This window comes from Planococcus citri, chromosome 3 (assembly GCF_950023065.1).
Source record: "Planococcus citri chromosome 3, ihPlaCitr1.1, whole genome shotgun sequence".
NCBI classification, from domain to species: domain Eukaryota; kingdom Metazoa; phylum Arthropoda; class Insecta; order Hemiptera; family Pseudococcidae; genus Planococcus; species Planococcus citri.
Window position 1 is genome coordinate 27956978 of NC_088679.1, and position 25263 is coordinate 27982240.

Below are 25263 nucleotides of genomic sequence, written 5' to 3' on the forward strand. Positions count from 1 at the left end.
TCCAATTTGTTCAACCTCTATAAGTGAAACCTACTTTAGTGGAAAACCTATGTAAGTGGAAAAAAATCCGTTTCCCTTGCGATTCCACTTATCCAGGTTTGACTGTACTACGTAAATTCGTCGGCTTAATGGCAAAAGGACGTATGTGCCAGTTTTGTTGGGTGGCCGTTGTTGCTTTTTGATAGCGTCACCATTCGGCGAAAAGAGAAACTTTGTACAGAAAATGAATCTGGGAAGTCTCAGGAATCATTTTCTGCACCTAGTTCCCTTTTTGGCTAATCGATGGCGCTGCCAACTTCTAGAAACGGCCACCAAACGCGCATAAATTTTCTTGGACAGACGTCCGTTTGCCATTAAGCCGACGAATTTTTCTCTGTGTGAGCACGCCCTTGTCATACTAATTCTAAATGAATATCTTCACTTACCTACTTGAAATACACAACAAATTTTTATGTTAGTCCTAGTAATAATGGTGTTAATGTTCTCCAAGTCCTGCTCATCTCTTCATTAAAACCTTAACCTTCTTAGGAAGTACAGGGTGCCCAGAAATATTGCGAACCCCAAAGAAAGTTCTTTATTAAAAATATAGGTTGGCAACGTGAAATAGATGCATATGATTAGTGGAATGTTATCATCTCAGTCTAACAACCAATCATGTGCTATCTATTAACATTCACTGTGACCAACCAAAATATTTAACAGAAAACTTTGTTAGGGGTTCACGATATTTCTGGGCACCCTGTATGCTACTGCTCAGTAGGATGGGTTGTTTTCAACATTTTTCTAAGAACTATAGGTAAAAGTGACTTGAAAAAATTGTGGTGCTGCTGATGTCAAAAGACTGTTGGAATAATTTTAGGCATGTAACTTGAATCACAGTTTGTCAACTTGGGTTTCAAATTTTGAAATTTATTATGAAAATCAGGGAGAATGTTTTTTGATGGAGAATGATAGTATCACATCAACTCATACATGAGGTGAACATTTTGTTGTAATTTTTTCACTTTGCTTCATTTACAAATACCTAACCTGAGTGTGAAATCGTTCGATTTTCATTTGTGATGTGAAACTCTTAGAAAAGTCGAAAAACTCCAAGAACTAGTTTTTTTTACTACTAATGTGGAAAATCGTTTTTATTTTCATCAAAAATCTCAAAATTTGAAACCCCCAAAGGAGTACTTACTTAATGAATTTGAGTGAGAGACCTAAAATTCGCAGCATTTTATAACATCACTTGACAACCTTTCATCAAATTAAGTATCCTTCAAACTTCCTCAAAAAAATCGTAGGGTACTCTGTACTCACCTTAGTGCTCAAAAAATCTGATCCTTCATTGCTGCACTATTTTCTCATTATACTATCAACTTTGCTCTTGGGAAAAATACCAATGCATCGAAATTTCTCGATATGATGAATCTTTCATTCCAAAATGAAAAGTGGAGGTGAATCCCATGTTACGCCTATTTCCCTCATCTAGCTCGTTCTCTCCACAGTTTAGAAAGTAATGGTTCATAGCTGATTTGAAATTTACATTCAGCACTACAAAAAATACAATCAAATCACTACTTTTAGATTTGATTATCTACTCACCTACCTACACAGAATAGTTACCTATTTATATTTTTCTGAAATTCTAAAATCCGCAAACAGACGCTAACACTAGATAGATAACAAACGCAGCGAAAGCTAATACCTACAAGCTTTTGCATTTAATCTCGCCTCTTGCTCCTCTCTTCCAAACAAGCCAAATTCGTTTTTTACTTAAGAAGCATAGAATTTCTAATTAAATTTTTGTACTCTTTTTTTCTCTATTTTGGAAATAGAAAGAAAGAAAAAAAAAGCGTAATTCATCGAGTTGAATTATTTTGTCGAAGGAAAAATTCGATAAATTTAGTGCTTTAGAAAAACTCGAAAACGTTTTCTCATTTATATCGGGCATTAAAAGAATTTAAGTGGCACTTATATTCGGCTTTAGGAATATTGAAAAAGAATTAATTTGCAATACAACTTTGAGCTGTTGGTTTTTTGTTCGTCTCGGAAGCTTTATTCGGAAACGATTTTAGCATACGAAATTTTCGATTAGAATATTCGCTATAGTTGGAAGCAAAAAACGTGGTTGGTTTGAAACAAGAAGGCAATTCTGTTACGATGATGGGTTTATTAATATTACTAATATAAACTTATTTACTTATACGAGCACCTTCGTAGTTTAGGTAGGTGTTGTGATTTTATTTTACTCGTGGACATTTTCATAATAAAATTTCATTATTTAGGTCTCAAAGTAGGCTATAGTTAGTTTGGTATTTATAAAATTTATTGTATTCAATGGACTAAGGGTTGAATTGATGTCATTTTCAGAGTATTATGTTTTAGAGATTTTTAGAACTAGGTACCCGGAAATTGATTTTTTGTGGGGGAGAAATCTAATTACATAAGTAGGTAGGTAGGTAAGTAGGTAAATAGTCTTCGATTCCTTTATTCTAAATTTGAGATCGCTTCGAAGGTAGTCTTTCATATCTACTATTCCAGCGGGTGTTTAGTGGGTATTTCAAACTCTTTTTCATATCGATGGCTGACTTAAGGTGTTGAATTTTGGCCTTGTGGGTCGCCCTGAAAAAGGGGCCAGGAGTTCCCTAAAATTTGGAGATTAAATTTTTTTCATTAACAATTTTAAAACATGAAAAAAATTGACAAATTTGTCTCAGCTATGCTCTTTGAAGTGACAAAATGAAACAAATATGATGCCTTAACCTTGTTATTTATCTGGCCAGATTGTTTAATGGATTTTTTCTTCTAGTCGTTTCGATCAATTGAGTAGGTACTACAAATTTTCCATAACCTGTGTAGCTCTCTATAGGTACCAATTCACATATATCGGCTTACGTATTTTTTCCAACTCTGGATCAGCAGAATTGAATTGATTTCAATAAAATTTTAGAGGCTCAATCGCTAACTGAAGGTGACTGGTTGAAAAGTGGATCATAGTTAGGTATTTTAATACAAGTTGGAAATGTCAAATTTTGAAAAATAATCGAAAACCGTCGAGAAGTTTTGCAATAAATTTCTCAAAACGTCTTCTATAAGCTCCTTTAAGTCAACCCCACGAATCGAATTGTGACCATTTTGAAGCCAATCTGGAACCTCCAGCAATAGTTGACTTTTCTTCGGATATTTCAAATCGCTTTAGAAAGCGTTTTAATCAACTTTTGCTGCTGATAATTGAATTCTGTCATGCTCAAGTTTGTCATTTTCAATTCATTGAGGTATATGAATCACTAATCCGCGAGATGTCGAGTTGAAAAGTTTATTTTTTATCGAGTTGGAAGTATCGTATTTCAGAAAAAATCCGAAGTCGTAAATTTTTGCAATTTACTGGAAGCTTCTTTAACGTCCTGAAGTAGACAGCCCCATTCCAATCAATCATGACATCGCTAAAAGCTAAGTACATTTTTACATGATCTAAAACGTGGAAGTCGAGATGGCTGGAATATTTGGATTTTTTTTTTAAATTTGAAATTTTCAATTTGTGAAAATATACCTATTTTTAAACCAGTTGCCTCAAATTTTCGGTTCACGTGCCCTAATCTACTTATTCGGAATGTTGAACTTATGGCTGGATTATATCAACAGCTGCCGAAGTTGATTACAACGCTTTCTGCAGTGATTGGAATTTGTTTGAGAAAAGTAAACTTTTGCTGGAGGCTCCAGATTGGCTCTAAAATGGTGATAGTCAATTTTAGGAATTTACTTGAGAATCCAGAAGAAGTTGTGAGTAATCTTTTTGTAAAAATTAACGATTTTGGAATTTTTCAAAATTTTTGAGTTTCAATTTGTTGGAAAAATATATTTACTTACTTTGTGAGCTGTCACCTCGTATTTACAAATTCGTGTGCCTTACCCTTAATCGATCAAAAATGTCCAATTGATGGCAGGATTAAATTTTCTGTTGATTACAATGCCTTCTGGAACAATTTGAAATTGCTGAAGAAAAAATCAACTTTTACTGGAGGCTCTAGATCGACTCGAAATAGATTGCGGTTGATTCGAGGAGGCGATTTTACATGGGTTGTATAATCAAAATTTAATATTTTTTTTTCGTGTAAAACAGGCTTGCAAATTTTAAAAATTCCTCAAAATTTGTAAAATGAAGTTCAAGAGCTGAAATTTTTTGTGGTTCAAGTACAATGTAGAAAGCAAATCATTTGTTTCATAATGTGAATTTCACATTTTAAAAAAGCAGTAAAAATGTGAAGTCAGGGTGTCTAACAGGTACTGCAGGTACTGCAAGTACTGTAAAAGTACTGCATTGAAATCCTCGGTACTGCAAGTACTGCAAAGTACTGCATTTTGCCTGAAAAGTACTGTATTTTTTCTCAGAATCATTGATTTAAAATTTTTTAAAAACCTCAAAATGAATTAATTGGTGAAAATTTAGAAAAAAAATGTTCATTTTGTACCTCAAAAGATGGCAACACTTGTTAAATTAATACTTGTAAAAATTTTCCAACCGGTTCAAAAATTTTTTTTTTCTGGGGGGGGTTTGGTGTAAGCTGGATAAAAAAAAAGGTAATGCAAAAGGTACTGTAAAAGTACTGCATTTCTTCGGAGAAATTTTGTTAGACACCCTGGAAGTTTGCTTACTTTTTGGGAATTTAATAGTTAATCGTCATCTGAGTCATTGCTATCGATCGTATTGGTTTTGCAGAAAATTTGATTTGGGCTTAATTTATATACTCTTTCCAAAAATCTGAATTTGTTGAATTTTGGAACCGAAATGTACGTACAAAGAAAATCCCTCGTCTGCATTCACCAATTCGCCATTTCATCGTCAAGGAGGACGTTGGAATTTTCGCAGATACCTTGGCGACGACGACGACGATAAAATGGCGTGTGTTTTTATTATCACTACTAACAACTTGTTGCTTACGACTTGGCCAGCACTGACGACGACGACGCTATCAACGAAAATATACGCCGACGACGACGAGATATTCAATAAATTGTTGGGTTCTTGGTAGGTGTGCAAAACGTCGACTATTACTCGGTGTTAATACAACTTTTTAGGCTTGATTTATGACCAGCGTCGAGAATTTACTCGTTTATTTTTTGATTAAAAGTTGTTTTTGTAGATGGTAAAGGCAGAACGCGCTACTTCTACTGTACTGAGTTTTCTGCAGTATGAAAGGAAGGGATGTATAAAGCGAAGGAAGAACGTGTAATTTTGAAATTTAATTAAATCTCAGATTGTGTTCCTTTATTCTCTCATTCCATAAAGAATGGAATGTAAACGAGGTTTTTTACTCGGGAGATGACTTCCTTTTTTTATTTTTATTTTACTTGTACGTACCTACGTGTACCTTCGAAAGAATAGAAAACGGAATCGGTCGAGAAAAAGTACAGCGGGTACCTTGAGGTGGTTTTTTTTCGCCTGAAAGCCTCCGTATCCTAGAACGCTTATCGTAAGTAAACCTTAATGTGAGATTGTGACAACAGGCTTAAGTGCTATTACTTGAAAACGAAAGTATCTCTTTTACGAGTATGTTTTTGGAATTTAACGTAAATGGTATTTCGTTTCCCACGAGATCGGTACACGCTGCAGCACAACCGCGTGTCTCGACGTCTTCCACAATATACCTTATAAATGAAAGAAAAAGAGAAAAATACAAATGTCGAGTCGAGTTTTTATACAATTTAAACAATATGTTACGTCGTGTCGTAAACCTATGACACATGTACGTAGGAAAAATTATTCTAAATGTGATTGCACTGCAGTCTACCCGCCTTATACGAATAATACGAGTATCTTGCTTTCTATTTTTTCGTTTTGAAAAATTGTTTCGTAGGTATCGTGTTTCGATGGTTGCAGAGATATGCGGGTTGTTGCGTTTCTTATAGAGGATGCTTTTTTCTGCGTATGTGGTTTTGCTTTTGTTTTTCTGCGATGATATGCGTGAGATGAAATCTATGTTAGATTATATTGTGTTGCTTACTGCTACTTTGAGCTGGAGAATAACGAATTTGGGCATTAGAGTGGATCGCGACAGGAAAAAAATGCCTAATAGTTGTGGCCAAATGCAATGGACACCTTATTTTGAGTTGAAATTCATGAAAAAAAAATCATATCCGAGGGTGCTCCTAGCGAGGAGAAAGGTGTCATCAAAGAGGAGGAATTTTCGATAAGTCGTGTTTTTTTGCTCTACTTTTTTGAAAAATGGTGTATTTGTAGTTCCCAAAGATAGTATTTGAGGTTCTGTATCGACCCGAGCCATTTCCATCAAAATCCAAGACCACTTTAGGGTTCTACTGAGCAGTTGAAAATTTCAAAATCACAATTATTTTTGGGTAAATTCGTATTTTGAATTTTTTTTTTCAAATATTTCACATTAATTAAACCAAAACAGAAAACAACCAGAAATATGATTTCTGAAACTGGGGAAATCGTATTTTGGAACGCAACTATGCCAATTTTCTGATCATTATTTCCAATTTAAAAAAATCGAGAAAAGTAGCCTAGAACTTATCTGAAACCTATTTTATGTGTTTTAGAAATATGCAATAATAACCATAAATTGGCACCACTGCTTACAAAATATTTCCCCAGTTTCAGAAATGATATCTCTCGTTATCTGGGAATAATGAATTTCTAAAACACACATTTCCTCTAAAGCATAACGATTTGTAAATTGTCGACCGCTCAGTTGAACCCTAAAAGTGAAGATGACCTGGGTCGACGCTGAATCTCAAATGCTACAAACGTTTTTGAACTAGTCTATTTTTCCAACAAAAAAAGTTGAGTTGAGTCTAGAGCGAAGAATCCTCGTTTTTTTTCCCGGGAAAAACAGGTGAAGCATTTCCGGCTACTTTAAAAACAACATTCGAATGTGATTTCAATCACATTGTGACTCTGTCTGTACTCAAAAAAATTTTTAAAAGAAAAACGTACCTAACTATTTATATTTTATCGGAATTTTTCGAAATTGAAAATTCTGACATCGATTAATCAATTAGGTATTTAAAATAATTGATTTTGCCCAACATCTTATTGACAAAAAACTTTTGTTTAAAAAACAATCATAGCAATAATGTAATTGCTCATCAATTTTTTCAAATAAGAAAATCAAGTACATACCTACTTACAAAAAAAACTTACCAACATTGAATATACTCTTTTATGCACTTTAAACACGAAAACGAGCGTGTGACGCTACAGTTGGTGACTGCTGTGCAGTTTAATAAGCGGTAGGCAATATCAACATTTGGAAATATTCCTTCTATGTAGATTATTCTGTCGATTGTTATTTTAAAGGCAAAAATCTGTCGCCCTAGGCAGCTGTCTATACTGCCTGCACGTGTACATAAATAGGGCCCTGCATAGTGCATATATTAGTTGTTCAAAGGTGTCTATAACGGAATTGAGACTTTTGGAGATTGTTTTTGAATCGGCAACTGTGTATTATCATTTCTATGTTTCTTAATGAAAAAAGGTAATTTTCAAAATAGGTATCTCAACAACATCCAAAGATCATTTTACGTTGAAATGAATATGTATTGAAATTTCGATATATTTTGGTCAAGTTCCCGAATTTTCATGCGAGAAATTGAACTGAAATAGATGATACGAATTTATTCATCACATACCACGAAGGAATTTTTGTTTGAAAACAAAAAGAAATTTAACGCATTACGCAAACAACTGTTGCTCATTAAAGCAGTTAAAGCATTCAATAGGCAAAAAGCGAATGCAAAAACACTCTTGCAATCAACGAATAGCTCATGGCCTTGAATTTGATTTATAAGGATCATGCTAAATTATTCTTTTTTGCAAATTTGAGGGACAAGAGTTGCTTCAAAATGAAATTTAATTGTAACTGAAATAATTGTACTAGTTTGGGTTCCGAGAAATAACTCCTATTTAACATTCTGTTGATTGAAACAAATTTTTGTATTTTGGGGGGGGGAGGGGTTGGGTTCACTCGGGAGGAATGAGAAAAACATTCGGTATACGACTCTTTTTGAAAAGTAATTTTATCCTGGACACTGTTTATTGGAGAGTTTTTTTCGTGGAAGCCATAAGGAAGATGATTTGTAAGTTTCTAATATTGGGGCTGAATCCTCGGAAAAGAGGGGAGAGGAAAAATGGGCACTGTAGTTAAATTTCTTGGTACATAATAACAGATGTTGTGAGGAAATTCAAGAACATGCTGACCACAACGAATCAAGCGTATTATTTAAGAAGATAAAACAGATCACCAGAGATTTTAAACCACAATCACGTGAAATCACAGCCAAGGATGGTACAGTTGCATGGGACTCTAAAAAGATTCTAGAGAACTGGAGATTGTATTGTAGCAAGCTATATCGTAGTGAGGAAACTACTAGTGGAAGCTCGAAACAACGTCGATTCCCCAGAATAATCGCAGTGGCAATAGGCATTCGCCTCATCCTGTTAGGGTACCACAAAAATGTGATTTCCAATGTCCTGTAAAGGACAAGGAACCACAACGACGACGATATCGTAGTGAACCACAGAACCCAAACAACAATGAAGTACCAGAAAATTGAAGTAGATAGTGTAGAAGAGCCTGAAATCTTACTTGACGAAGTGAGAGATGCCATCAAGGTGTTGAGAAAACGTAAAGTGCCTGGATGTGATGGTATTGAGGCTGAGATACTACAGTCCATGGGTAAGAAAGCAGAGAGGGTGATCTGGAAGATATGCAACAACATAAATGGCACAAAAGAGAATGGCTAGAAGATTGGTGCAAATCAGTGTTAGTCCCGCTACACAAGAAAGGTGATATGAAAAACTGTGCCAACTACTGCACAATAGACCTAATTCCACATGCCAGTAAAGTGATGCTCCGAATAATCAACAACAGAGTCAAGGCATACCTACTTACATAGGCAGATTCCACCTAAACAAGCAGGATTTATGCCTGGAAGAGGCACAAGAGAGCAGATCTTGAACATCAGACAAATAATTGAAAAGTTTCGCAAATTCAACATCCCTGCGGTACTATGCTTCATTGATTATACAAAGGCCTTTGACTGTGTCAACTGGATAAAGCTATATGAGATACTACGCAAGATGGGAGTTCCAGAGCACCTAATTGAGCTGATCAAATCCCTGTATGACAAGAACAAGATGATGGTGAGAGTAGGTGGAGAAGAGTCAAACATGTTTCAGTCAGAACGAGGAGTAAGGCAAGGCTGCATACTCTTGCCTTTGTTGTTCAACATCTGTGGTGAGCACATCATGAGGAAAGCCTTGGAGAACTGGGAAGGCGGCATCAAGATAGGAGGTAGAAGAATCTCCAATCTCCGCTACGCTGATGATACCACCCACCTTAATAGCCGAAGTGAAGAGGAACTGGCAGAACTGATCAAGTGAGTCAGGATGGTCAGTGAAGACATGGGACTCCTCATAAATGTGAGGAAAACCAAGGTCATGGTAGTTGATAGAGCTGGACACCTACCAGAATCTGAAGCCTTGAATGAGTTTGAAAAAGGGAACTCATTTGGAGGATCAGCCCAGGAAATTAGAAGAAAAATAGCTCTTGGGAAAGCAGCGATGTCTCGGTTGAGAAAAGTCACCACCAACCGAAAAATCTCCATAAAAACAAGGAAGAGACTAATCAGGACGCTAGTTTTCCCAGTTTTCTTGTATGGAGTGGAGACCTGGACATTGAAGCAAGATGATCAAAGAAGAATTTATGCTTTTGAAATGTGGGTATGGCGCAGGATGTTGAGGATACCATAAACTGCGCACCGAACAAATGCATCAATTGTGGAACAACTGCAAGAACCAACCAAGCTGAATAAAATATGTGAGACCAGGATAATGAGTTATTTTGGACACATAGCCAGAAGAGGACCGGAAAACATTGAAAAGGGAATTCTCTTTGGCATGGTCCCCGGAACACGAGGGAGAGGAAGATCTCCAACAAGGTGGACCGATACAGTCTGGAAAATAGCTGGTTCAGTTGCGAATGTGGCCACGCTAGCTCAAGACAGAGAGGAGTGGCGGTCGTTGTTGGGGGCACACTAGTCGCTTGCGACTATGACGTTGATGATGAATAGTATCAAGAATAAGAAATAAGAATCAATCGTAAAATCTCTTCTACATGAAAGCTCTGTCGAGCAGAGCCCTTTTTTGTACGATTGAGACCCTCCTATTTGTTGTCCTTTTTTTCTTTCAAAAATGATCCTATTTTTTGAGGTCTTTTGGCTCTGTTTCCTGTAGGTACAGCTGAATTGAAGTTGAAATGAACTTATAAGATATTTCAGGCTTACTTAAAACGAAAAGATATAGCTACTGGAAGCGATAAAATTTGGTTTGAATTTTTAAAATTTCAGCCCAATGCCAGCAGCTGCCTCTGATCCAAAATAATTTCCATTTGCCTCGTTATAAAAAATACTAGGAACTTGTTGCGTCTCCATTGACTCGAATTTCGTGCCATTTTTATGGCAATTTTTCTCGCTTTTTTCCTCGTTGTAATAACTTCGTTTTATATTTGGAAAAAATCACTCTACAAGACACGAGTTCTCTTATTTCATAATTTGACGAAAACCGCGAAACGTGTTTGCAATTTTTAGACGCAAGACGCACACGTCAAATTGGCAAATGGTTTTATACTCGTACATATACGTACGAATAGAGAAGCTCGTTGCTCACAAAAACCAGGGTGTATGTATTCGTAAAATTCATACGTTGCTCATAAATTACCATTAAATAATGCCTAATAATCTGAGAAAGTTAGCGGTACGATAACTGCGCTGGGGTATATGCACAGCGAGTGTAGAGTAGAGGGTACCATACCGCAGCATACGTAGGTACGTAGGACGTATAGTGTAATCGTATAGATGTGCGGTGTGGATATGGGAGAATATTAAATTTGATTTTAAAGATACTCGTATTTCACGCTCGACGCATTTATTCGTTTCGTTATACATAACGCAACGTGGAAGCGTGTAATAGAAATAAATTTCGGTTTAAATTACAAAATCACTCGGCGGTCTTTAATTCTGTCCGCTGTATCCGCCATAATTTTGCGAATATTCGCCCAGCATAAAAAGCGGGCTAGGGTAGGTAACACGAAAATGCTTCTTTTGTAATTTAATAGAAAATGTTTTCGCTTGCATATTACCTACCTAACCTACCTAGTAACGCCAGCTAATCAAACATTCTCACGTTGAAATTTTGATACGAGACGAGCAAGGTAGACTTTAAAATAGTGTACTAAAACGAGCTGCTCTATTCTTTTCGCACAGAAGTATTAATTCGCTCGTTAACGCGTGGCCAAAAAACGGCGAAATATTTACCTACCTTGTAGCAAGGTCTACGTTGGCTTTTGTTTTATATAGCAATTGACGAAACAATAACACAATCTGAAATGTAGACGACCATGTTTTTAGCGAGCAGAAGGACGGGTGTTTTAAATTACACCTACGACTACGACTACGAGTACGAGAAAGATTTCCATCCTGGTGAGAATTATCATCGGTATTTACAATTGGGTAAAGTTGGTTCATTATTTAGAGAATACCGCAGCCTTTCTGGTACGATTATCGCGCTTTAACCCGGCAACTGTTTAATTTTTCTTCTCTGTTTTACAAATTTTCCCCAAGTTCAAGATGTTGTAAAAAGGGACAAATGAGAAGAGAGAAAGAGAGCAGAAAGAATTGTGGATAGGTACGAGTGTTAAAGATGGAATGAAGATTATTAACAACACTATGAATCGTATCATTTGTAAATTGAAACAATGTACTATCAAAAGCGAATAACCGAGAGGTAATTAATTATGCCAAATTATTCATCTTAATAATGGTGTTAATAAATGATTTCAGAGTTATGGCTTTTGTACAGAAAGCAGTGGCTAGATTATATGAGCCAGATAAATTAGACGCTTTGTTACGAGACCTCGGCAAGAAGCATTACGGCTACGGAGCGAAACAAAATTACGTTGATGTAAGTTCTCACTCATTTTGGTTTATTAACCGTTAGACTTGCAATTTTAACATTTTGGTCGAATTTTCCTGCTAATATTCGTCCATAATATGTTAAATGGCATAATGTACGTGTTAAAGTAGAAGTTAGTATGTACTATGTATGTAATGTACCTGTAACAGACCTTTCTATTCGGTGACCAGACTGGTGTTATGTTAATGGTGTAGTATAATTTGACTAATGAAGGGGCTGCGCAATGTGCCAGTATTTGGTTTCAACGACCATTATATGCAGAACCTAGTCCTATCGAAATATAAATGGAAAGTGGAAACCAAAATGAACTTCGATACGATAACTAGAGAACATCATCCTCGTAGTTGAACTCGAAATAAAAATTAAAAAAAAAATTTAAAATGGAAACAAAAACTTCGGAAGTAAAAAATCAAGTAAAAAAACGGATTCTGAAACCAGAACCAACATTCAAACAAACTCCGAAAATGATATCATTTTTAATTACAGTAATTTTATTATCAAGTTGAAAAAATTAATTTTGCAAATAAATTAAAAACTAGAAGTACCAACTTGAAATTTTATTTTCTACCAATTTTTAAAGTAATTTTTTTACTTGATAAGTTATTGATTTTGGGAGAATTTTCAATCAGTGGATGTGTTCAGACCCAAGTAAGGACCTATATTTTCCAAACATTTCAAAAAACCAACAAAAACTCAAACAATCAGAATTTTCAATCGATGGGTGTTTTCAGACCCAAGTGAGGTCCTGTAGTTGAGACAGACACTATTTAAATCAATTTTGATTTTCAGACCCAAGTAAGGACCTGTATGTCGTTGAGAAAAACACAGTGGGAGTTTCAAAATTAATATTTCCAAACATTTGAAAAAACCAACAAAAAATCAAACAAAGCAGAATTTTCAATCAGTGGGTGATTTCAGACCTAAGTAAGGACCTGTGGTTGAGACAGACACTGTTTAAATTAAATTTTCACATAATTACTGACTAGATAAATTATGTGCTTTTCTGAAGAAATATTAGAAATTTTTTCACCCAATTATAATTACTGACTATGAATTTTTTTTGTAATTGATACGAAAATTTTCTACTTACTTATTTTTTTGCTGAAACAATTTTTTTTGGAACAATTGGTGAAAAAAATTTGAATTTTTTTTTGTAATTTTGGGATGATTTGTGTTGATTTTTTGGTGATTTTTTTTAAAAACATGGATTTTTTTCCATTGAATTTTTTTTAGGTAATTTTGGGATGATTTGAGTTGATTTTTTGGTTATTTTTTTTAAAAACACGAATTTTTTTCCAATTTTTTAAATGATTATTGAGTTTGAAGAATTATTATTGATTTTGGGAGTATGTACTTAATCACATTTTATTGAAAGTTTTCAAAACAAGCTCTTTCAACATAAAAAATCAGTCCATCCTTGGAAAAACTTCTCCCACTTAAACAGATTTGAAGAAGTCATACTCACACGACTGAGAATTGGGCACACCAAAATTACTCATAACTACCTTTACCAAAAAGCACCAAAGCCCTCATGCTAATTTTGCTCATCTGAACCCCTCTATATTCAACACTTATTATTCTATTGTCCCCATCTATTCCAAGATCGATCATCTCTACAAATAGACCAAGGCTCCCCTTCATTCCTGACAACCCCTCCGAAATGGAAAAAATCATCAGTTTAATCAAGAAACATAATTTAGCGAATTCCATATAAACCTCCTTAGGAAATGTGTAATAATCTAGTAATTAAAAACACCAAAAAAAATAAAAAATAATAATTTTAACAATATTTGGTACCTACTTACTTTTTTCACTTTATTTTCTTTTTTTCCTTTTTCTAAATACAGTAAAAGCTCGTTATAACGCTTTCGGATATAACGCTGATTTCGTTATAACGCTGATTTCTTCCGGTCCCTTGACATCCCCATTTAAACCAATGTAAAATTAATCGCGATATAACGCTCATGAGCAATTATAAATCGCGTTTTAACGCTCTAAAATTCAGGAAAAATCACATTTTTTGCATAATTTTAACAACAAAAACCCAATTTTTTGCGAAAAAAAGCTTACTCATGTGTAAAAATTTATCAATTTCTGAAAATTTTGCCCGCAACAACAGTTTTTTTGCAATTTTAGTAGTTTTGATTTTTAAAAAAGCAAAAAAAAAACTTTTATGGCAAAATTTTGCCAAAAAATCAGTTATATTATTATAACAGACCTCAAAATCAAAGTAAAATTTCAGATTTTTTTATTTCCAACTGGAACAGTTGTTCAAATTTAAAATAAAGTTCTCGTTTCCACTTCCTTTATAACGCTTTTTTCGCTTTAAAACGAGAATTCGCGGTATAACGCTAATCAGCGTTAAAATGAGACTTTCGGTTATAACGCGCTTCGGCTTATAACGCTCTTTTTCTCCGGTCCCTTGAAGAGCGTTATAACGAGCTTTTACTGTAGGTTGATAAAGAATTTGTTCTGAAGCGATTTTCAACATTCTTTATAATGAGAATGAGTGTTTTTGTGTTGATTTCAAAAGATTTTTTATTTTGTGGTAAAAAGGTGACTTTGAATGTATTTTTGTTGAGATGAATTTTTTAGGAGTGAACTTGGATAAAGTGTTGAGGCGTGATTTAGAATTTGTTTCAATTTTGTACCTGAAGAGTTTTTGTGTGGCGATTTAGAAATTTTTTCAATTTCAAAAGCACTCTTTTGTTGTGAATCACAAAATAATTTTTAAAACAATATGAATCATTTGTCAATTTATGAAATGTGTTTTTTTTAATTAGGTAAATTTTCACATAATTACTGACTGAATATTCGAAATTTTTCACCCAATTCTGATTACTGATTGTGGATTTTTTTGTAATTGATGTGAAAATTTTCCAATAATTCTTTTGGTTAGGTAAAACAATTTTTGATTTGGGTTGATTTTTTGTTTTTTGTTTTTTGTTTTTTTTTTTCAAAAACATGAAATTTATTTTGTTCCAGAAGTTTCCTAAACAATTTTCAGATTAAGTAATTAAAAAAATACTTGATACTGTTTTCAGTTTTTTCCGAGATAACTAGATTTTTATTTTAAATGAATTTTTGTGATGAATTAGTGTTTTTGTGTTGATTTCAGAAGAAGTATTATTTTTCAGTCGATGTTGATGACTGTGAATTTAATTTTTTTTATGATAATTTGGGATACATTTTTTGGTAGTGCGGAGTGAACTTGGATAAAGTGTTGGGAGGTGGTTTAGAATTTGTTCCAATTTTGTAGGTGTCTAATGAGTTTTTGTGTTATTCTGAATGCATTTTTTGGTGTGATTTTGTGTTATTTTTTTTTCTTTAGTAATTTTGAATCTACTGCTTTGACAATAGTAGGTACATTATTTAACTATAGGAAAAAGATGCTATTTTCGACGAATTTTGTAGGTATATTTTATCCAATCGTGGGAAGAAAACGCTTATTTTGATCACTCGAACGATCACCGAGGGGAAATAATAAGCCTTTTATTCCTTTAGTTAAGTACATAAATTAATTTTTAAATCAGCCCCAAGTGAAGCGACCAACTCGCAAACATAGCGACTAAATTGATTATAAAAATGAACCAAACAAAGCGATTAATTCACTCGAAATAGATAAAATTTAAAAAAAAAACAGTTTCTACGCTCACTTTTATAGCTAGCTACCTATTTTTTGTTTTATGTAGGTAATTTGCACTGATTATCAGCAGCGTAATCATCAAATCATAATGTTGCTATGTACCTCTCTGCTCACATAACTACATATTTGACGATTCTTTAATTGAAAAAAAACACGTTTAAGTTTAATACTCATCTCAAATGCTTCTTAAAGTAAATAGGTACTTAAATACTTACTCGAAAGTCGGCATTCTTCACATTATACCTACATAAGATGCTGCAGCCATTAAACGTACCTACTTTTACTTTTTCTACATCTTTTACAATAATCCACCTTAAAATAAAATCCAATGTCCATTAATTTTATCCGTCGGAAAATTCGGCTATATTAATTTATTTCCAGCCGACCACCTAGAGCTTTTCACTTACCTAACGGTAAGTTGGACTTTCACCGCGTATTCTATAAAGCTATACGTACTGCGTAGCTAAATTTTTCACTTCGTAATTTATTTGGAAATTTAAAAGAGAACGAAATAGGTAAATGGATTTTTGCCCCATGAAAAACATCATAATCGTCGAAGAAATTTACTCGAATAGAATAACTCGGCCAGCGAAAAGTAAAGTTTACTGAATAGGTATAATTTTTTGATAAGCGAGGGAACGGGAAAGGAAACTCGAACACCGAACAGTAGCGTCAAAATAATGAAGAATTCTCATCGCCTTTTTGCGTACCTGTACCTCTACCTATCGTACATAATAATACAAATTCATACAAAAAGCATGTTTTCATTCGATAGTAGTAACTCGTACGTCACAGCAGTCGAGCTCAGCTCGCGCTAGGCTATACGAATATAGTACGAGTAATATTAAAAAGCATAGAAATTTAATAATTCGGTATTTTCGTTTTCATTTACAGCTCATTGGACCCCAATTTATTCAAGCAATACAGCCGTCTCTGGAGAACCAGTGGAATGCGGAATTAGACGAAGCTTGGACGAAACTATTTCAATATATTGCCCACGTTATGAAAGATTCTATCGCAACAGAAGAATTTTATAATAAGAAATAATACCTACCATTTCATTATTTAAAAAAAAAAAAAAAAAAGTGTTGTTTGTTATACTTATATAGTTTTTATTTATTAGAACGATGAATGTTATTATTTTCATCATACCTAATTCGACAATGTACGATATGATTCTATTTTGCCCCATTCCCTTTTACCTACCCTCCTCTCTGTTTGTCCTATAATCCGTGTATCTACATATTAAACCGTGTTGTAGTTTGATTAAAAATTTCATCGTTTTTGGTGTTCGCGTGATCGAATCAAGCTGCACGAAATCACGAATATTTAATTTATTGAACATATTGCGTATATCTACCTACCTTTTAAAACAGAAGTGTTGATTTGTAAAATTTTGTGCTTTGTGTAAATTATTATTTCCATTTTATCGTATTATACTTATTGTTTTTTTTTTTTTTTTTCGTTAATGAGATACAAATTAAACACGAAATTATCGTACCTACGTTTTAGAATAAATTAAATGAATCTCATGTATATTTAAATATCTACCTACCTACCTACCTATCTACTATTCCCCTACAATGGTAGAAAATTTATCATAGAATGTTTGATGTACTTACTCGTATACTACAAAAAAAAAAGTTGGAAAATTGTATAAACTGATTTATATGCACATCAATACTTGATTTATTTCCTGTGTGGTTTTCCTTTTGTGGTCAAAAAAAATAGGGTTACCCTTTCTCTCCATAACTTTACGCCTTATTTATTCAACTTTTTCATTCGATTTGTGGTAGTATTTGTAATATGGTAGAAAGTTGAACATTTCTACGACGCGACGTATGCTGAACTAATGCTAAACTATTTACGATATTTTTGCTCGTTTACAGTTGAAAAATTGATATTGTACTGAGCTTAATATTTCAAGTATTTTCCCCGTAAATTCTTTCAATTGTAGTTTTATTTTAAAGTGTAAAAAATCACACCTAAATATTGGGAATTTTTTTTTTGTGTGTACTGTTGTAGTTCGATTATATTCTGAAGCCGTTCTGCTGGTTGTGTTTTATTTATTGTTTCTTGAAATAAAAAATGTTCAGTGAGGCGTAGTTTTTTTTTCTGAGAAATGATTTTAGGTGAAGAAATTTTGATTTATACGAGTAGAACATAGTTCACCAATGAATGTGTTGAGCATATCACGAAAATGATTTTATCCAAATTGATACTTGACTATGGTAGTGAATTTTATTTAGGTTATTTTTGTGAAATTATTCCTATATTTGATGATTAGATCGGATGAAGGGGAAAAGGTTGAAACCTTGAAACATAGTATTCGAACGAATTTTGGTTTCTATTTCAGTTGAACCCAATTTTGATAGTTCTAAGGAGCCAAATTTTAAAATTTTTGTAATTTTAAGCAATTGTGTTATGAATGAAATTCAACGCTTCAATTTAAATTTCAAATCGTGTAATTTTTTTCAAATCAGAATTTATATTTTTGTAAATAGATTTTGATTTTTTGATTTTTTGGTGGGAGGGGGAAGGGTTAAAACCCATATTTTTAAAAATCGAAATTTTTTTATTTAGTTTTGATGTTTTTATTTTGATTTTGTTTTGAAAAAATGATCCACTTTTGGCAAAAAAAAAAAAAAAAAAAAAAGGTAGGTAAATATTACACGAACTTGATTATGAAATCTAATTTTTAATCAAATTTTCAATGTGCTCTGATTTTTTTTTTTTTTTTGAAATTTGAATTATTATTTCGACATACCTACCCTATTCGTTGAAAAATATTTCAAATGATGAATACTCAATTTTATTTCAAAATTATTTGTTTTTATTGTGTTCTTTTTTGAAAGTATGGGGATTTTGAAAAGTGGAAAGAAATACATTTTTAATTTTCATGATAAATATTTTGATTCAGCTATAATAAGTATATTTTCATGCTTTAAATTTTCTAATAGAATGGTTCATTTTTAAGAAAAAATATATTTTCCGGTCACAGAATAAACTCGAAAATTTGTTTCAAGTGTACGAATTTTTAAAACTTTTTCACACCAATTCGAAGCCTTGGGCCCTTGAAGCACGAAAAAAAGCGCAGAATTTGGCCTTCGTTGAATTTTTAAAACCGAAAATATAGTCTTTGAATTCATCCAACAAACATCATTTTGGTTCAGACTTCAGAGGCTCCTTGAACAAATACTTGCCTACTCATTACTTTGACTGAAAAAAATCATTCAAAAACACGGAGTCACAAAACAAAAACATGGGAATTTTTTTCCTTTTGCTTACGGTATGAAGATTGTCAAAAAAATTTGTTTTGACAACATTGCCTCGAGCCCAATTTGAAAAATGCCGCCAAGCAGACGTATTGAGATTTTAGCCGAGTCGAATAAGTTGCCTACCCAAAGTACATCAGGGCACAGCTACTTCCAAATGGATATCAGCAAACTAGTTGAAGGTTGATGACATTGATGACTAGATGCTTGCCAAGTTGGCACTTGAAAGTTGAAAACTTGAAGATTGAATAATTTTATTAGGTCAAATCAAAAATCTCAAAATGAAAAATACAAATTCGATGATGATTTGAATTTTGATTTGTCGTTTCGGAAATACGTGCGAAAAAGTTTTTCAACTAGACCTTATTTTGTCATCCTGTAGGTGGATGAGATGCAATATTGTGGTCGTTTAAATAAATCAATGTTTTCAATCTCATCTTCATCTTTCTAAACTTATAATTGTTTTTTCAATCAAGTATTAATTACTCGATGAAAGATGAAACTTTTGGCCTCAACTCTTAGCTTCTAAAAAATTAATAAAACATTTAGCTTTAAACTTTTCAAATTCGTAAAGCTTTCTAACAGTCAACTTTTAGTTTCCAATAATCCTTAGGCTCTTAGTTTTCAGTTTCCGGCTTTTCTAATTTTTTTCAATGAGGTAAATTGAGAGGGAAATGGAAACTCATCACCACAACGAAAAAAAAAATGAGAAAACTGAAAGAAGGAGAAGAGTAAAAATTGAAGATTCAAAAATGAATCAAACTGAAACCAAACCAAGTGAATTCGCAAAAAGCTGAAAAATAAAGAATAAAGCTTTTGGCTAGCTTTTAGCTTTTTTGTTTCATGCAGCTTTGGTTAGCTTTTATTACTCAACTGATGATGATTGATGAGTGATGACCTAGTAATTCACTTGTTGTAGTTGACGATTCAGACAGAGTGTCAGTTATAAATTTATAAATTTTCTCAATTTAAAAAAAAACACCAAACGAATAAGTTTAGAGCATTCAAATTCAAAATGATTTGTTCTGTTCTCACTTGTTCTTCGTTTCCATGATTGATTCCCATAATAGACTTTTTTTACGTGAAAAATCGAGCTTTTGAAAGACAAATACAAACCGAAACTTCGTACCTATCATAAAAATGAAGCCTGAAACATGAAAAATATTGATATTAAATGAATACCTACCCAGCTTCCCAGCTAATTTGAATAAAATGAAAAGATATTATTCTGCTCTAATCATTGTTCTTTTGTTCAGATTCAGAATGTTGAATCGTTCTGTTCAGTTAGTGTTCGAGTAAGTTCAGAAAATTTTGAAACTTTTTCAGTGTTTTTCTGTTTTTCATTCGTTTATTTATTGTGTTCTGTTTTGTTCACCGGCCCTGCCCTGCAATTGAACGTAAAATCGAGTAATACTTGATTACAAAATAAAAACAAAAGAACGAAAAAGAATGAAAACATTTTTAAATTTAGAATTAGAATCATACAAAATAATAAAATCAATCATTTAAAAAGAAAATATCACGCAACACATTTTTCAATTGCACCTCATCCACCTGCAATCTGATAAAATAAGGCTTAGCTCCATACCGAATTTACCCGAATCTTTCCGACGACGAATTTATCAGTTCAGTTCGCTTGTATCAAAATGTTGCAATATTTTCTCTGTTGTTTCGACTGCTTTTCATTCTAGCATCTCTTCGGATTGATTTTCACCGTTTCACGTTCGAGTTTTGTTGAAAATATTCGTTAAAAGTTAAATTCGTGGCTAATACTAGTACCATATGACGTAGCCAATAACCTCACATAATATCATAGCATAATGAACGAAGTTTCTTTCAACAACCTCGAAGAAGCAGTTTTGTGTTTTTATCAGTCGAATAATCCATTGCAAGCCGAAGCCCAGAAATGGTTAACCGAGTTGCAGAATTCTCCGCAGATATGGAAAGTAATATGGGAAGATCTGTTACCCAGTAAAGTAAGTTAATTCAAACACCCTCTCACGCCGACAAATTCTTCGAGTAGATTTTAATTTCGAGTAATCGATATTCCACAGAGAACGGAATTACAATTCTATGGAGCAACGATACTGCATTCAAAGCTGTTGAAAGATTGGTGCGATGTTCCTGCTAACGAATACGAGCCGTTGAAGCAAAAATTACTCGAATCTGTGATACATTTCAAGGATGGACCCAAACTCGTTCTTAATCGTTTATGTATCACGGTACGTTCTTTTGTTTTCATTTATTTCTCGGAAGCCTTATTAATTATAGATTTTTACAGCTGGCAGTATACGTCATTAGAAGTGCTCCTTTTTGGCCGCAAGCAGTAGGCGAATTGATTTCATTGTTTCAAAGCGCCGTTGGCAATGTATCGCCGGGAACTTTGGCGTATTTATTGCTCGAAATCCTTATCGTCATTCCAGAAGAAGTAAGTTCATTTTGAATCTATTTGAGTATTATACCGATTTTGATATTTATACTGTATTTTTTTTCTCATAGTACCAGACAATCTTATTATCCAAGAATGAACGCATATTAGTCAGGAGTTCTTTAGAAAATGACAGTGTTTCGGGTATGACTTGTTACGTTGATCGTTGATTCGATTATATGTTCATTTGATTGATTGTAAATTCGATGTTATTTTACAGTCATATCGTTATTAGAAGCTGCCTTTGCCGATTCTAATTTAGATCTCAGACTTCAGGTTGTGAAATGCGCTAAATCTTGGTTAGAGTTTGGACTACCTCCAGAAAATTGCGATACTTTATTCAGTCATTTAATCGATACGGTTTTAATAACGTATAAAAATCCCGATCTATCTCAGTAAGTGTATACGACTGTTTGATTTTCGATGCTAGAACCTCTCAGTTGGTATTCAAATATTTACTTTTTTTTAGATGCAGTATTAACGCTATCGAAGCAATATCCATCCTGTGCAATCATCCTAACAACGATAAATTACCAAAAAGAGTAGTCGAGTTTTTCAAAAAGCTTATAGTACTCTCGGAAATCTTTAATTCATCTCACGAAGTAGCCAACAATGTAAGCTGCGAATTCTTTATCAAGGCTCATCGATGAATTTTCGTCGATTGATTTTTCTTTGTTTTGTTCTCAGGATATAATACCTTGTTTGTATACGTTGTTCATCACGTTGGGAGATAGCCATATTAGAGTGATCGTTGAAGCTTTATTAGTGGAAGAAAAACGAGACGTATTTTTAAAATTAATGTACATCATTCTACAAGCCAGTAATGCTCCGGGTTACTACCCTAAAGATGAAGTTTACAGCGTCCAAACGTTGAATTTCTGGTATTCGCTTCAAGTAAGTCAGAATAATCAAATGGAAAAAAATACGAACTCGAATCATGAATTAACAATATTAAAAATTTTCAGGACGAAGTTCTTTCAGATAAATTTAAACACACCGCAGCTGCGAACATAGTGAAACCGTTTTACAAAAAATTAGTAACCATTTTTATGCATAAATCGATGTGGCCTTTAGACATAAACCAATGGAATAATGAAGATAAGAATACTTTCCGATGCTACAGACAAGATATCGCCGATACTTACGTAATTTTTCACCGTTCAAAATCGTTAATACTTTCAAGTTTCAACAATTCGTTGTTAATCTTTGAATTATTTTCGTAGATGTATTGTCACACGATTCTGTCTCACGAGTTACTCGATATGATTTATCAACTCCTCCAAGTATCCATTTCTGATCCGGATGTTGCTGGTAAATGGCGAGAAATAGAGTCGTATTTGTTCGCTTTTTACGCGATAGCTGAGAATGCCATGTGTTCGGAGCATCCGAGAATCCTAAATTGTATATTATTATTGCAAAATTTACCTCTGTCCAACATGAACGTGCACGTATCGCAAACCACTATGGAATTGTTAGGTAAACTCTTTAAACGTAGGTATCTTGTAATGTTGTGAAACTTGTATTTACGTAGTTTGATCCATTTTGTTTCATTTGTTCGACAGGTTCGTACGCTGAATGGTTCTCTACCAATCCTCAATTCCTGGAACCAGTACTTTCTTTAATATTTACCGGAGCCGAGAATCCTCAACTAGCTGCTCCGGCTACTCTAGCTCTGAAAGACATTACCAAAGAGTGTAAAACCGCCATTACTCCATACGCTGAACAAATAGCTCGAAAAACTGCCGTAAATATCTCGCCTTTTCTTCGACCACGTAATGTAATATTTCGTGTACATATTTGTAACGCTAAGTATGCGTTTTTTTACAGGATATTTTGCTGCGGAAGCATTTAAAAGCTAGTGAAGAAATGCGTCTGATATTTTCGCTCGGTAAAGTGGTATCGTTATTGCCTCTGGAAACTATTTACGTGTACTTGAATGCCATTGTATCGCCGTACGTGGAGAAATTGCAATCCATCTTGGCTAACCCACCGGTTCGTTTGATGAAACTGTTTCCTTGGATTGTTTACTATTCGTGGTGTATTAATTTGTGTTATGAATTCTAGGAGGATAGGAAAAAAACCCTTCCAGAAATAACCGATTGTATCGGCGTGTTTACTCAGTTATTTTTGGGCTTAGAAGCTAAACCGGCTGTTGGACGTTTGCTGGAAAATGTGCTGCCCATATTGAAAGAAGTTATCAGCAAATACAAAGAGTATAAAGTAGTTTCGGTAAGAATACATTTCTAAATTTCGGAAATCCTTGTCTATTTTTCTAATGACTTTCCTATTTTTTTAAAATCTTATTTAGTATCGTTGAAGCTAATTCTTTTATTAATTTCTCTTTTCAGTCCGTTTGTATCGCAATTAAATGTGCAGTATCGAATTTGAGCGACGTCACCGACGATTGTTCTTACCTTCCTATGATAGTAGAAATCATCCTAACTACGTACCCAAATAATCCACATGACTGTATTCTAGATTTAGCCAAACAGGTAATTTAAATTCTCCGTTTGAAATTTCTAACAAGTGGATACCTCATCCTAATTTTGGTAAATTTTCTATTCCAGTTGCTCGTGTTGTTCGGTAATTCGACAAACTGTAACATGGTGATGAGCAGTTTGCTCAAGAAACTATGTATTACGACATTGGTGCTTTTCGAAAACACTACTCCGGAAAACGTATCCGAACACACGTCTCTGTTCGAGCATTTTTATTCGTTTTGCGCCAACGTATTGAAGAAAAATAGTAAATTATTATTACACACCGATGGTATCAATTGGGTTTCGTTATTCAGATATGGTAAAACATTAGCTCATACGTGTAAAATAAAGCCTGAAGGTAACTTACAACTACTCCCATACATTCATAATGTGTCTGATTTCAGCTGGCTTTGCTCTATGTGCTCAAGAAGCGACGACTGTAAAAGCAGCATCGTTATTTCTAAGCAACGTCATCACCATTAGTCGTGAACAAGAAGCTTTAGTGATGATAGTACAAGATAACGGATTCGAATTAGTGTATCATATTATAATAGCTATCGGTTCGTTGTTTACCATTATTTATTCAAATTTTTAATATTTACTGCTAAATGAAAACCTTCTTGTGTAGGTAAAGTATCACCTAGGAATTGTCTCGATCACATTGCCGATGTGCTGCTGGCGTTGAGTAAGAAGTATTGTGATTGGCTGAGTCGATGGTTGAACGAAATCTTAGCTCAAGAAGATTTCCCTTCACCCAAAGCCACGCGAGGGGCGAAAGAACGTTTCGCTACATCAGTATTAAAGTAATTGTCTTGAGTTGAAGTTCGTCTTAATTTTATTGCTAGTAAATGATCAAACCGAATAATCACGAATGAAATTTGTTCATAGAGAAAAAGCCAATAAACGACGGTTGCAAGATACAACGAGGGAGTTCAGCTTCCTGTGTCGTGGATTACTGAATAAAGATTACATCGAAGAATCGTCGTCGTCAATATTGTAATCTGTGCATTTCCTTCCATGTGATAAATTGTGAGAATGACGGCGTCGTCATCGTGTCGATTTTTTGCTAATCAATGTGTGCCAACTGAATAGGTCCGTAGACGTCGCTACGCTTTTGACTGATTGTTTAGAGGTATTTTAACGACTTCGTAGTAGTGGTGATATTTATATTGTGGTAATATAAACGTAACCATATTGAATCATTTTTGTTTTTATTTACGTACCCTTCTGCGCTTGATTAGTATTACAATTATATATTTTATTCTTCTCAGTACTATCTGTAACTTTTCTTTTTCATTATTGTTACCAAATATTCGTAATAATTGTTTGGTGTAAAATTGTTCAAGTTGAATAGAAACTCGTGGATTTATGTAATTTCGACTTTTACGATGTAATATCATGTAATTAATTTCATTTCATCAATATATGGTTGAAAATTAGAACCACGAATGATT

General features: G+C 33.8%; 2 protein-coding genes across 3 annotated transcripts in view; both read left to right on the forward strand.

Moving 5' to 3' along the window:
* The window catches only part of LOC135838338 (cytoglobin-2-like), a 386622-nt gene extending 368897 nt beyond the window's left edge, over window positions 1-17725 (forward strand). Inside the window, exons 4-5 of the mRNA XM_065353916.1 lie at window positions 11848-11968; window positions 16521-17725. Of these exons, the coding sequence (XP_065209988.1) occupies window positions 11848-11968; window positions 16521-16673 (274 nt within the window). The 3' untranslated portion in view covers window positions 16674-17725. The remainder of the gene's footprint in view (window positions 1-11847; window positions 11969-16520) is intronic.
* Window positions 17726-20525: 2800 nt separating this feature from the next.
* cdm (importin-13-like protein cdm) lies at window positions 20526-25251 on the forward strand. Of its 2 annotated transcripts, none has more exons than XM_065354208.1 (17): window positions 20526-20877; window positions 20956-21123; window positions 21183-21329; window positions 21401-21473; window positions 21550-21724; window positions 21799-21943; window positions 22017-22223; window positions 22295-22474; window positions 22553-22820; window positions 22892-23073; window positions 23157-23321; window positions 23394-23558; window positions 23678-23821; window positions 23897-24128; window positions 24214-24369; window positions 24438-24612; window positions 24698-25251. In XM_065354208.1, the coding sequence occupies exons 1-17, from the start codon at window positions 20722-20724 to the stop codon at window positions 24807-24809; spliced, it is 2850 nt and encodes a 949-aa protein (XP_065210280.1). In that variant the 5' UTR covers window positions 20526-20721; the 3' UTR covers window positions 24810-25251. The 2 variants fall into 2 exon arrangements, with proteins under 2 accessions (XP_065210280.1, XP_065210283.1); XM_065354211.1 differs by having other exon boundaries at window positions 20527-20877; window positions 22553-22805.
* The last annotated feature ends 12 nt before the right edge of the window (window positions 25252-25263 follow it).